The sequence below is a fragment of the Aquarana catesbeiana genome, linkage group LG02 (assembly GCF_042186555.1).
Source record: "Aquarana catesbeiana isolate 2022-GZ linkage group LG02, ASM4218655v1, whole genome shotgun sequence".
Classification (NCBI taxonomy): domain Eukaryota; kingdom Metazoa; phylum Chordata; class Amphibia; order Anura; family Ranidae; genus Aquarana; species Aquarana catesbeiana.
The window spans coordinates 386,728,543-386,742,457 of record NC_133325.1 but is presented as its reverse complement, the minus strand read 5'-3'; the positions used below and the strand labels follow the sequence as shown (position 1 = coordinate 386,742,457).

General features: G+C 43.0%; 1 protein-coding gene across 4 annotated transcripts in view; it reads right to left on the bottom strand.

The window, feature by feature from the left end:
- The window catches only part of SCML2 (Scm polycomb group protein like 2), a 192,952-nt gene that overhangs the window by 118,664 nt on the left and 60,373 nt on the right, over window positions 1-13,915 (bottom strand). For 3 of the 4 annotated variants that reach the window (XM_073615174.1, XM_073615172.1, XM_073615173.1), the window contains exons 3-5: window positions 13,834-13,904; window positions 5,678-5,912; window positions 620-708 (exon numbers count right to left, since the gene is read on the bottom strand). In XM_073615174.1, the coding sequence (XP_073471275.1) occupies window positions 620-708; window positions 5,678-5,912; window positions 13,834-13,904 (395 nt within the window). The remainder of the gene's footprint in view (window positions 1-619; window positions 709-5,677; window positions 5,913-13,833; window positions 13,905-13,915) is intronic. The other variant, XM_073615175.1, reaches the window with a different exon arrangement.

Here is a 13,915-nt window from a genome sequence, read left to right as displayed (position 1 = left end):
AAAAAAAAGAAAGTATAATTAACAATAAAAAAAAAAATTTTTAAAGCGCCCCTGTCCCTGTGTGCTCGCACGCAGAAGCAAACGCATACGTAAGTCCCGCCCATATATGAAAACGGTGTTCAAACCACACATGTGAGGTATTGCTGCGATCGGTAGAGCGAGAGCAATAAATTTTGTCCCTAGACCTCCTCTGTAACTCAAAACATGTAACCAGTAAAAAAAATTTCAAGTGTCGCCTATGGGAATTTTTAAGTACCGAACTTTGTCGCCCTTCCACGGGCGTGTGCAATTTTGAAGCGTGACATGTTAGGTATCTATTTACTCGGCGTAACTTCATCTTTCACAATATGCAAAAACATTGGGCTAACTTTACTGTCTTGTTTTTTTTTAAGCACAAAACTGTTTCTTTCCAAAAAAAAAGCGTTTAAAAAATTGGTGCGCAAATACCGTGCGGTTTTCTCCCTCCGCCATTGTATTCTCCAGGGTCTTTGCTAAAAAAACATATATAATGTTTGGGGGTTCTATGTAATTTTCTAGCAAAAAAATGATGATTTTTACATGTAGGAGAGAAATGTCAGAATTGGCCTGGGTGGCAAGTGGTTAAATATTTAACTCTTACCTTTTTAAAGTAAGATGCTGGTGCCATCTCTGCTCCATTTAGTGTTCTTAAAAGAAACATTGGCCAAGAAGAGGCATTCATCCGGAATCCTGTAAACATTTTGAAATAATATAAATTTTGACAATTCCACCATATTATATACACTGTTACAGCTGTGTTTTTTTATTTGGTTTAGGATATGCATTTAAGGAATCAGCTTAATGCAAAAAATAAATACATTTTGTCAAAGTGCACCAGTTTTTTTGAAAAATCTTGTTTCTATGTAAAGTTTGTATTTATAAGTAAATAGGGAAGTCATATTTTGTCATTACATACTTATGCTCTGTACACACGATAGGATTTTCCAACAACAAAATCCATGGGATTTTTTCCGACGGATGTTGGCTCAAACTTGTCTTGCATACACACGGTCACACAAAGTTGGTCGGAAATTCCGAACGTCAAGAACGTAGTGACGTACAACACGTACGACGATCCGAGAAAAATGAAATTCAATAGCCAGTGCTGCTCTTCTGCTTGATTCCAAGCATGCGTGGCACTTTGTGCGTCAGAATTGTGTACACACGATCAGAATTTCCGACAAGGGATTTTGTTGTCGGAAAATTTTATAGCAAGCTCTCAAACTTTGTGTGTCGGAAATTCCTATGGAAAATGTGTGATGGAGCCCACACACGGCCGGAATTTCCGACAACACACATGGTCACGTCACACATTTTCCATCGGAAAATCCTATTGTGTGTACAGGGCATTAGACTCCGCTTTCGCCTTTGGCTGCGAGCGCTGATTTGATGAAGATCGGCTGCTGGTTTTCCAGCATGCTCATTCTACAGAAGCCAGCTTCTGTGGGGCAGGCTGCTGTACACATTGGCCGAATGCTGGCTGTTTTCTGTTGAACTGGCTGAGTGTACCAGCCTTTAGTCTAGTTGCTAAAAACAGTGCACCCCCATCTGTAGCTGATATCTTATTCAATAAAGGGAGGGAGAAAACCAGGGCCAGCTTAGTGTAGCGAAGACTGTTGTCACACAAATCTGTAGCGCCAGAAGCTCCCAGGGCTTCCGGTGTACCTGAAAATGCAGAGTCAAACGGATGTGACGTCACAACCAGGTGCTCCTTCCTCAAGCCTTGGGAGCTTCCAATGCTTCGTATCTGTTTGACCACAGTCTTCTACGATCTGGTGGACTGGGACCAGTATGTACATGTACAACGCTCTCAGGCAGTTTCTCTTACCCTGCTGCTCCAAAAAGCCTCTATGCCACGTGGAGGGTGTGAGACCTGTATGCAAACAGATACTTAGAAGAAAAGAAGGCTGGACGAACGGACTTCTATGCAATTTCTTTATTCAAGTGCCGCATACAAAAGGTGAACTACAGGTATCAGCTTACGTGTTTCACACCAAGGTCGGATGCTTACTCATAGCTATGAGTAAGCACCCGACCTTGGTGTGAAACATGTAAGCTGATACCTGTAGTTCATCTTTGTATTCGGCACTTGAATAAACAAAATGCATAGAAGTGTGGCTTTCTGAACTGGGACCAGTAATTCTGAGTGCGCGAGGATACCCCATATTATGCTACATGTTTAAGTTGCATCCACCTTTGTGAGTATTACTTTTAACCAAATTCAAGTGGTTTTAATGCTACACTGAGCGGGCGCTTGTTTCCTCTCTCCCTTTATGCCTATTCAGAGTTGCTTCTTACTCTAATGGAAGTGAGCATCTCCCCACATGGACTCTTTTTGATTTTAATGGACTATGTACTCATAAATCTATTCTTTTCATGAACTGCCTACCCCAATATTGTCCCTTAGTTGTGCCAATCCTTTCTCTTTTTTAGATATCCTATTCAATAGCTGTTAGAATCAATGCACTTTGTGTCAGATGTGTTTACCATTAAAATCAATGAAGAAGCATAAAAATGCTCATTGATGTGTTAAAATGCACTATGCATTGCACATACACTTACCAGCCACTTTATTAGGTACACCTGTTCAATTGTTTGGCTGGTTAGCAATTTTTGTTGCCAATCACATGGCAGCAACTCAATGCATTTAGACATCTAGATGAGGTGAAAACGACTTGCTGAAGTTCAAACCGAGCATCAGAATGGGTGACTTAAAGAGTATGTTCACCTTTACAGAAAAATCTGTATGGTTGAACTCACACAGGGCCCCCTCCTCCCCGGTCCCACTGACCTGGATCACGGCAATCTCTGGTTCTAAGCCCCGGTATATCCACGTCAGGAGTCCGGGGCTTAGAAACCCCCTTGGCATCCACACGTCTTCTCCATAGCTGACAGGACAGGCTATGTGACTGCTGATTGCTAATGCAGTTGCTGATTGGTCAGTGCTGCCCATTCTAGCTCCAAAACGTCCCTCCTGATAAGGGACGTTTTAGACATTCAGCTCAGGGGATTTCTAATCCCTGGACTCCTGGCGGGGATATACCGAGGCTTAGAACAGGAGATTGCCGCAGTCCAGGTCAGCGGGACCGGGGGGAGAGAGGAGGGGGTCCTTTGTAAGTTCCCTTTACAGATTTTTTTCTAAAAGTGAACTTACCCTTTAAGTGACTTTGAACACGGCATGGTTGTTGTTGCCAGACGGGCTGGTCTGAATATTTCAAAACTGCTGATCTACTGGGATTTTCACATACAACCATCTCTAGGGTTTACAGAGAATGGTCCGAAAGAGAGAAAATATCTATTGAGCATTTTCAGTTGCGTGGACAAAAATGCCTTGTTGATGTCATGATAGAAAGGCAACAGTAACTCAAATAACCACACATTACAACCAATGTATGCATAATACCATCTCTGAATGCACAACATATCGAACCTTGAAGCAGATGGTCTACAGCAGCAGAAGACCACACCGGGTGCCACTCCTGTCAGTTAAGAACAGGAAACTGAGGATACAATTCGCACAGGCTCACCAAAATTGGAAAAACGTTGCCCGGTCAGAATTGGCATAAACATGAAAGCATGGATCCATCCTGCCTTGTATCAATGGTTCAGGCTGGTGGTGTAAAGGTGTGGGGCGATATTTTTTTGGCACACTTTGGGCCCCTTAGTACCAACTGAGAATTGTTTAACCGCTTCACCCCCCGGAAGATTTGGCTGCTGAATGACCAGGCCATTTTTTTGCGATTCGGCACTGCGTCGTTTTAACCTCTTCTGCCCACCGTCGTTATACGTCGGTACTTTGAAGGAGGGTATCGTTGTTATAGCAGCAGCTAGTTAGTTGCCATAACCCCAGTATCCTCCTTTTCAGCGGACGGTCCAGTTTAAGATAAAAAGTGGTCTCTGCGGCGGATTCGCCGTGAGATCACTTTTATCGGAGGCGGGATCTCGGTTCTCGTGTCACCAGCGATCGTGGGAGCCCGGCAGGGATGGCAACCGCTGGGCACTTGCATTGGCTCTGGGAGTGAGCAGCGGGCGCATGCGCCCCTAGTGGCCACAGGGAGAAGCGACTTTACATAACGTTTCATCCAGTCGTACCATTCTGCCGCAGTAAAACTGCGGCGGCTGGTCGGTCAATGGTTAAACACCACTGCGTACCTGATTAGTGTTGCTGACTAAGGATGAGCTCCGGCGTGTTCACACACTCCACGTGCAGAGCCCGCCAAGAAGTCGGCACTGCACAGCGCTAATCACAGGCAGTGAGACATTGTCCTGATGCGCAGCTGCAGAGATTGGGAAATGTCTTGCTGCCTGTGATTAGCGCAGTGCCGACTTCCTGGCGGACTCTGCACGTGGGGTGTGCAAACACGCCGGAGCTCATCCTTACTGCTGACCATGTCCATCCCCTTATGACCACAGTGTACCCATCTTCTGATGGCTAATTCCAGCAGAATAATGCACCATATCACAAAATTCAAATCAAATTGGTTTCTTGAACATAATGAGATCACTGTACTCCAATGGTCTCCACAGTCACCGGATCTCAATCCAATAGAGCACCTTTGGGATGTGGTGGAACGGGAGATTCGCATCATGGATGTGCAGCCCACAAATCTGTAGCAACTGCGTAATGTCAATATTGACCAAAATCTCTGAGGAATGTTGAATCTATACCATGACAAATGAAGGCAGTTCTGAAGGCAAAGGGGTGTCCAACCCGGTACTAGTAAAGTGTACCTAATAAAGTGGCCGGTGAGTGTATAGCGATCATTGACACAGGTTTTTATGAATTTCCACAGATATCAGTGTTAACACTCGTGTTAATATAGAAAAGCTTGAAAGAGTCTTTAGGAAACAAATACAAATCTCTGCATTACATAATGATAAGGATAACTAAATCATGATGTTTATCTTTTTTCAGGCTTTGTACATTTTCTTCAAGTACAGAGCAATACATTAATCCTGATCGAAATCCAGTATGCTTGTAACTTCCTGTGAACTGCACTGACAGCAAAAACAATGTCATCTTTCTTCAGTAAACTACGAAAAAAGCATATTATTTGTAGCCCAGTCTAGTGACAACCATGGCTCCTTATCCTAGATACAGTGGAGGATAGCTCACATTATCAGTTGAGCTGTGCTGTGCCTGCAGTGGTATGCAGAAAAAATGCAGCTCAACAGACATGGTGTGAACAAATCATAAAAGTTGCCACCCAGAGACAGAAAGTGTATTGCTGGCAGGATCACTGGGTGAAAATAAAAAGGGGGGGGGGGGGGGGACTGGAAAAAAAAATAAAGTTAATGCTGCCACGTCACCTAAGGATTAGCATTCTGCAAATTAAAACATTTTTGTTTTTAAGTTTAGATATGCTTTAATACAATAATGAAATACAGAGGACCAAGAATGTAAAATGGAAATTCACATTAAAAACACTTTAAATAACATGCAAACTGTAAAAATAACTAAAACAAATCTACATACTGCCATATGCTATACTTTGCCTCAAAAAAAAAAAAACCTCAAGCTATAGTAGTTTGTAGCAAGTGCATGATTTCTGTAGATAAATGATTAATATTTATTGGATTTGACCATTTACCATTATACTGACTAGTAAAATACGTCACAAATCACAATGCATTGCAAAGAGTTTACCGTCACCCTTACCCAAAGGTGGCTGCAGCATATCTCCCTTCTTCTCACATGTGCCAATTTGCTGGATGTCAGAGGCATCCACCAGCCTCCAGAAATCATTTTTATCATCACTGCCATCCAGTCGCAAACGTAACCGAGCTCCTGAGATTCCAATGACCGTGGCTATACAAACAGAGGTAACATTTCGAGGATCATGAGCTTCCACTTTCATACCAACTTTAAATTCATTGGTGGGTGGAGTCCTAGACTACAAAAAATAACCCAATATAAAAACATGTCTTCAGCTGTAACACATCACATCTTATGAAATATTTATGGATATGTGAAAAGTTAAAAAATGGCAAAGCACAAACAGTTACAGTAACAAATAGGTAAAGAAAAGTAGTATTGGAAAAGATGCATGTCTTACCAAAACCGTTTTATCAAAATGGGAAATACATTAGCTAATGGCAAAAAGTCAGGCTGCAAAAAAAATCCTGATTTCACAACTATCAGTCATTCAGGAGAGTAGATGGTCAAGAGCTCCCACAAGTGGTTCACTCTGGTAAGACAAAAACTGGAAAAATGAGGCTGTATTAGGCTCCATGCACACTGGAGCTCATAAACTGCAGTTTATTGGAGTTTGGGCGTTTTTTTGTTTTTAAAGCCCATAAACTCCACTCTGTGTTATCCTATGTGTCCATGCACATATGGACGTTTTTTATCTTTAATGAGCAGTGGAGTTTATGGGCTTTTTTCTGAACACCAGAAATTCGCGTTCAAAGTGTCATTTTTCACTGCCAAAAAAACGCCAAACGCCGATAAACGCTCATAAAACGTGCGTTAATTAGCGTTCGGCATTCTATTTTTTCAATGCATTGAAGTTTGGAATGCATTGTGGGATTTTTGGAGTGTCCTCTGTGTATTTTTATTAAAAACGCCCATAAACGCTAAAAAACGCTTATAAACGCTAGTACAAAATGCTGTTAAAAGCACGTTTTTCAACCAGAGTTGTCTGCCAGCATTCTGGCGTCCAGAAAAAGCTTTTTTGAGCTTCAGTGTGCATGGAGCCTAAGGCTGCTTTCACACTGGGGCAGTGGGGGCGTTAGCGGTAAAGCGCCGCTAATTTTAGCGGCACTTTACCGCTGTTATAGCTGTGCATTTCGGCCACTAGTAGGGCTAGTGGCCAAGGAAATAGTTAAAAGCGTCCGAAAAGCGCTGCCGCCGAAGCGCTTTGGCAGTGGTGCCCATTCATTTCGATGGCAGGGGCAGTTTAGGAGCATAGTGTATGCACCGCCCCAAAGATGCTGCTTGCAGACTTTTTCCCGTCCTGCAAGCACACCGCCCCAGTGTGAAAGCACTCGGGCTTTCACACTGGGGCTGCAGAAGAGGCAGTTTACAGGCGTTTTTTTAGGCGCTATTTTTAGTGCAAAAACAGCTGTAAAACACCTCATTGTGAAAGTAGCCTTAAGCCCCATACACACGATCAGAAAATCGTACGAAAAATTACCGCTTTCGAAGCCATCGTACAATAATTGGATCGTTAGTATAGATCTTTCAAGAGCCAATCATGGCAGTTCATCCGATATCATTCTATTGGACATGAACAAAAAAAAATTCCGTACGAGCCAGTTAGCATGATTTTCGTTTAATCAGTACAGCCGTCGTTCGAAAATGCAAAACAAATGCATTACAACACATGACATCACTTTCGAATTTTTATTCTGTCGTATGAGAATTGTCATGACATTAGTAAACTCATCAGATTCGATTTGCGATTATCATGCAAAAAAAACAAAAAACGAACAATCGTTCGTCCGATAATCTTATCGTGTGTACTGAGCATTACAGTGGTTCTCAACTCCTGTCCTCAGGACCCAATAACAGGCCAGGTTTGTAAGATAACTGAAATACATCACAGGTGCTATCATTTGCTGCTCAGTGATTGCAGTATTCTAGTCTGCATCTCCCCAAGGCAATACTTAAAATCTGGCCTGTTAGTGGGTCCTGAGGACAGGGGTCGAGAACCACTGCTCTATAAAAGTGGTTGTCTTACAATAAACCCCAAAGGTAGTGACAAGATTCTGAATATAATCCTCTGCTGTCATCTACTAAAGACACTAGTTTGCTTTTACACATGGTCCACTCCAATTCCCCACTGGATTTATATTAATGATTTACCAGCTACAACCAGCATTAGTAGTACTTTCCATATGGTATTTTCTCAATTTTAAGTATACCTGTGGCTGTAAGCAAACAACCCCATCAATAAATTATGTGGCTTACATTATAGCTAATAAATCTGAACTTCAGGTTAACTTCAGGTTAACTGCACAGTAAACAGTAGAAATGCATACATGTGAAATCATAACTGCCAAAAAATGTATTCTTTTTAGCCAGTCATGTAAACCAGGAATCCTGGTAAAGAACGCAAACAGGTTCTGAAGGCCTTTATGGCTACACTGCAGTTAATCGGTACAGGCTGGATCAGGTACCAGATTAAGGCTGGTACACACGGGCCAAATATCAGCCGGTATTGGCAACAGAAAAACCTGCTGACATTCGACCCATGTGTACAGCAGCCTGGCCGGGTTCTGTCAAACGGGCATGCTGGAAGACCTCATCCGATCAGCCAAGGGCAGTCCCCCTGTCAGAACACTATAGCTCAGTGAGGAGATCCTTGTACCAAGATCGCATAGTAAGTACAGCGGCTCCTCTTGAGCTCCTCAGTTTTTTTTTTTGTTCAGCCCGCTGGGTTGGACGAAAAAAAAACAGATAGTGTGTACTTGGCTTAAGCCAGCAGTTGGAAAACCAAGGAGCAGCAGCTGAAAGAGAGACACAAAGTTACACAGTACAGGCTTTTAGCCCTTGATCACACTGCCGCGACTTTGAATCCGAAATCCCTGCGTGACTTTATCGTGGCTTGCATATGACCTCTTTAACACAAGTCATATGCAAGTCATGTTGAAGTCGCACCAAAAGTAGCGCAGGAACCTTTTTCTAAGTCGGGGAGACTTGAGTCGCATTGATTAGAATGGTTCCATTGCATGGCACGTGACTTGTCATGCGACTTTGAAAAGCTCACATGACAAGTCATTGTAGTCTGAACTGGAGCTTACAAGCTTTACTAGACACATTCCCATTGTTCTACATGAAGATGTGTGCTTACTCTGCAGGAAATTGGCTGTTTTCTGTTGAACTGGCTGAGTGTACCAGCCTTTAGGCTAGGTTCACACTGCTGCGAATTCTATTGCGAATTTGAGCCGTTGCGATCGCTCAAATTCGCAAGTCATTTAAATTACATAGATTAACATTAGTGCCGTTCACATCGACGCGTTGCGAATATAACCTGCGTGAAAAAAAGGTCCTGTGCGAGTTTACTGCGTTGCGTTGCGAATTTAGTCTCCATAGACATCAATGTAAATCGTTCTTGAATCGCATTGATTGGTTCACATATGTGCGAATTCCACCACACTACTCTCCACAAAAACCAGGAAGTACACAGGAAGTTAAGACCCTTTTTTTTTTTACATTATGATTCCATTGGCTAGACTATCAATCGCAGCTATATCCAACTCCTGAAATTCGCGGTAAAATCGCGGTAAATTCGCGGTAAAATCGCGGTAAATTCGCACTGCAGCAGTGTGAACCTAGCCTTAGTCTAATTGCTAAAAACAGTGCACCCCCATCTGTAGCTGATATCCTATTCAATAAAGGGAGGGAGAAAACCAGGGCCAGCTCAGTGTAGCGAAGACTGACAGTCTACATTTGTTTTTTCTTAGTTGTTGCAGAGACCGATCAGAGGTGAGAAAAGGATCAACAAAAAAAATGTTTCTTGCCTAAAAACAGACATAAAATGACATCCGTTTACATCCATCTAAACAGAAAAGGACGCAGCCTCCTGTTTAAAAAAAATGGACCTGAACGGACACAGACATTGTCCGTTTACATCGGCCTATCATCTGTTTACATCCACCCACCCATAGACATACATTGTAGTTCAGTATGAATCTGTCAGAAACACTGACAGACAGATCTAGACTGAAAGCCTGTGTTAAAATGGCCAAACCCAGTGCCTGTCATTTTAAAGTCTTTCTAAACTGGACTGGACTCAAAAGAAAAATTCAAGATAAAGATTTCCAAAGCTGTAACAATTTTTCTGCAATAATCTAAAGACCAGCATGCTCACCCTTCAGAGTAAATGAAGCATTCAATAAATAGAGGATGTCAATCTGCGAACTGCTATTGGTATCCAAATAAACATGCACCTGTTTCTTAAAGCTGATCTCCAGGTTTCAATTAATTTTAACTAGCTATTTTGGACCAGGCTGGTCCAAATTAATGATTTACTTCACCAACAGTTGCAGTGGCTGGGAGCACTGTACAACCACTTGCCCTCTGAAACATTTACTTTGACCAGGCCATTTTTTGCAATACAGCACTGCGTTACTTTAACTGAGAATTACACGGTCGTGCGACTCTGTACCCAAAAAAATTGACGTTTTTTTTTTACCCATAGAGCTCTCTTTTGGTGGTATCTGATCACCTCTGCAGTTTGGTTTTTTTTTTGCACTACGAACAAAAAAGGTCGACAATTTTGAAGAAAAAAAAAAAAAAAAAAAAACAATATTGTTTATTTTATGCTATAAAACAGCCAATAAAAAAAGAAATGTAAAAAAAAAAAAAAAAAAAAAAAATTCATCAATTTAGGCCAATATGTATTCTGCTACATATTTTTTGTAAAAAAAAAATCCCAATAAGCGTATATTGATTGATTTGCGCAAAAGTTATAGCATCTACAAACTATGGGATATTTTTAGTAATGTCGGCGATCAGCGACTTATGGCAGGACTGCGATATTGCGGTGGACAAATTGGACACCAACTGACACTTTTTGGGGACCAGTGACACTAATACAGTGATCAGTGTTAAAAAATATGCACTGTCACTGTATTAATTAGGGATGCATTGAAATTTCGGCGGCCGAAACACTTTGACCGAAAATTGTGTTTTCGGCATATTGCCGAAAGAAAAAAAATTTCTGATAATTGCACATGCGCAGTAGCGGGGGCCGTGCCGCTAATTGCTGTGGGTCATCCTGGCGGCTTAAGGTCCTGTCCTCCCCTCCCTCCTCCTCCTCCATTCCTTGCAGAGCGGCAATCCCAGGGAGCTGAATTGCCCAGGCCGTAGTAACAATGTCCCGCCTCCTGTGATAGACGGCACACTAATCCAATTTTGGGACATTGAATGATGGTGACGTGATCACAGGAGGCGGGACAATCCAGCTTCCATGACACAGCGGGAGATTGCCGCTCTGATCTGGGCACTGGCGAGAGGCTGCATCCGACGGGCACTGGCGAGAGGCTGCATCCGACGGGCACTGGCGAGAGGCTGCATCCGACGGGCACTGGCGAGAGGCTGCATCCGACGGGCACTGGCGAGAGGCTGCATCCGACGGGCACTGGCGAGAGGCTGCATCCGACGGGCACTGGCGAGAGGCTGCATCCGACGGGCACTGGCGAGAGGCTGCATCCGACGGGCACTGGCGAGAGGCTGCATCCGACGGGCACTGGCGAGAGGCTGCATCGATCTCTTGTATTATGTCTGCTAGAGGTGCACCAAATGGAGATTTTGCTAATACTATTAGCAGTGTGTTTAAGCTTAAGAGATTGCAGACATGATACAAGAGATGGTTAGAGACTGAGGACATGATACAAGAGATGGTCAGAGACTGCAGACTGCATTTTTCTTGAGCTTTTCTTGCACTAAATGTGCCAATAATGGCCAACAATAAATTCATATTAATATAAATTGATATTAATTGAAAAGTTGAATATAATACAATTATATATAAAAATATATATTTTTTTAAAAAACTGTCATTTTTGGTTTTCGGCAAAGTGAATTTTCTGTACCAAAATTTCCATTCAGTGCACCCCTAGTACCAATGAAACTGGCTGGGAAGGGATTAACATCAGGGGCAATCAAAGCGTTAACTGTGTGCCAACCTGTGATTCAGTGTAGTGGGGGAGGTGCTTTTACCAGTGGAAGGCATGGATCCATGTTCCTGTTTTACAAGAACACAGGATACATGCCTTCTGTACTGGTAGATTGACAAACTGCCTTGTTTACATAGGCAGACTACTGTTCTGCCTGTGTACCGAAGCATCAGTGGGTGCCGGCGGACATTGAATAGGCCTCCGGCAGCGCCTCCGGAATTGTCAGATCGCATACTAGGTACGTGATCTGGCACAGAGCGCCCTGCCACAATATATGTACGGTGGGCAGTCTGCAAGTGGATAAACCATGTGGCATCAGCTATATTCAGTATACCGCACTGTGTTCCGGCAGCAGAATGAGACCTTTCCACCCTACTCCTGGAACAAAATGGAGTCAGGCTCAGCCATTCAGAAGAAGCTTTGTATTCCATGAATGAATACAAAGCTTCCTCTGATTGACTGAGTCATAGAGGTGGTCTGATGTCACAAACTCTGTCTCAGGCAATCAGAATACAAAGCTTCTTCTGAATGCTTTTTACCCCCCGCTAGCGGCAGAGAAAGGGTTAAAACCACCGCAAAGCGCTGCTGCAGCAGCACTATGCTGGTGGTATAGCCGCGCTGCCCCATTGATTTCAATGGGCAGGAGCGGTGAATGAGCAGTGTATACACCGCTCCTTCACCACTCCAAAGATGCTGCTTGCAGGAGTTTTTTTAACGACCTGCAAGCGCACTGCTCCAGTGTAAAGCACTCTGACTTTCACACTTGAGAGACAGGAGTGGCTCTTTACAGGCACTAGCGCCTGTAAAGCGCCTCAGTGTGAAAGGGGTCTTAAGCCTGGGTTTATATAGGTGTGGGGGCGGTTTGCAGCGGGATTTCAAGCCCCGTCTGGTGCGACTTCACTCAGTGGTTCAGGTGCAATTCAGGTGTGAATTGTTAAAGTGTATGACATTAGAAATTGCACCTGAACCAGGCTGAAAACCATACCGGATGCCTTTTGAAATCGCACTGCGACTGACCCGCACATATGTGAACTGGCTCCATACAAAAGCTTTGGTTCACATGTCATGCGAAACAGATGCGGTTCGATGCATTTTGCATCCAAATCGCATATATGTGAACTGGGGCTGAAGGTATCCATTTTACTATTGGAGCATTTGCACGAATACAAGTACTCGTGCAAATGCCTAATATCGGCACCAATACTGGTATCGGTGCAACGCTACCAAAGATTCCTACCTAACAGCAGACCTGACAAGATGCCAGATTTACCTTTATAAATCAGAAAACCCTCATCAGTGCAGTTCTGTGATTTACTGTTTTCACGCTGCACAGGCGTGAGATTGGAAGGTGCATGCCGGGTAGCTAGCTGCACCATGTCCCGGAAGAATGTCCAACTGGGCTTCAGATGCTCACACTGATGAAGGATGCTTACAGAATCGAGAGGAGACATATGCAGCTTATGCCAATTTGCATGGCATAAGCTGCGACTATCACGGGGGGGGGGGGGGTGTTTTTTTTTTTTTTCTTTTTTTAAAGCTTTGAGCTCCGCTTTAAGTAGCTTTCTGTTTCTTTGTTAACCCTGCTTCCCCTTGGAACACCTACATTTGAATGATGGCTAAGCACACCTGAAGGTAGTGATTTACTGGCGTTTTTATTTGAGTTTTTAAACGTCTTTAGAAATGTATTACAAGTGTTTTAGAAGCATATTACAAGTTCTCTACAGCTTCAGGCGTTTTTGTTTAGCCAATCTAAAGCACTAGGAGGAGAGGTGGAGAGCTGCAGTTTGAGCAGAAAACACACAAACAAAACATCCATAAAACAATTAATTCAGGTGTTTCTATGGAAGTCTATGGGGCCAAAAACGCTTATAATCTGCCAAAGTTTGTGTATTTTTTTGAGCGACAGGTGTTTTGCTTCAGGCGACAGAATGCTCATATGTGAACAGAGGCCATTGAAATGTATAGGATTGGCTTGTTCAGCATTTTAGAGCTACAAGCAGAAAATCGCTCAGGTGTGAACTGGGGCCTTAGGCTGTGGGCTAGTGCACTACAGCTCTGCCTGGATGAAAAAAAATAAAAATAAAATAAAAACAGTAGCCCAAAGTAGGTAGATCTGAAAATTCAGTTTTTAATGTACCTATAAAGCACTAGTTTTAACAAACTTAACTTATCACACTCTGTATGACGTACCTGTCTAAAATAAAGCGCAGGAGCACCAACAGCACCAGTCTCCTTCAAGTATTCATCCCAGTTAAACTGTTCTGAAAAATAA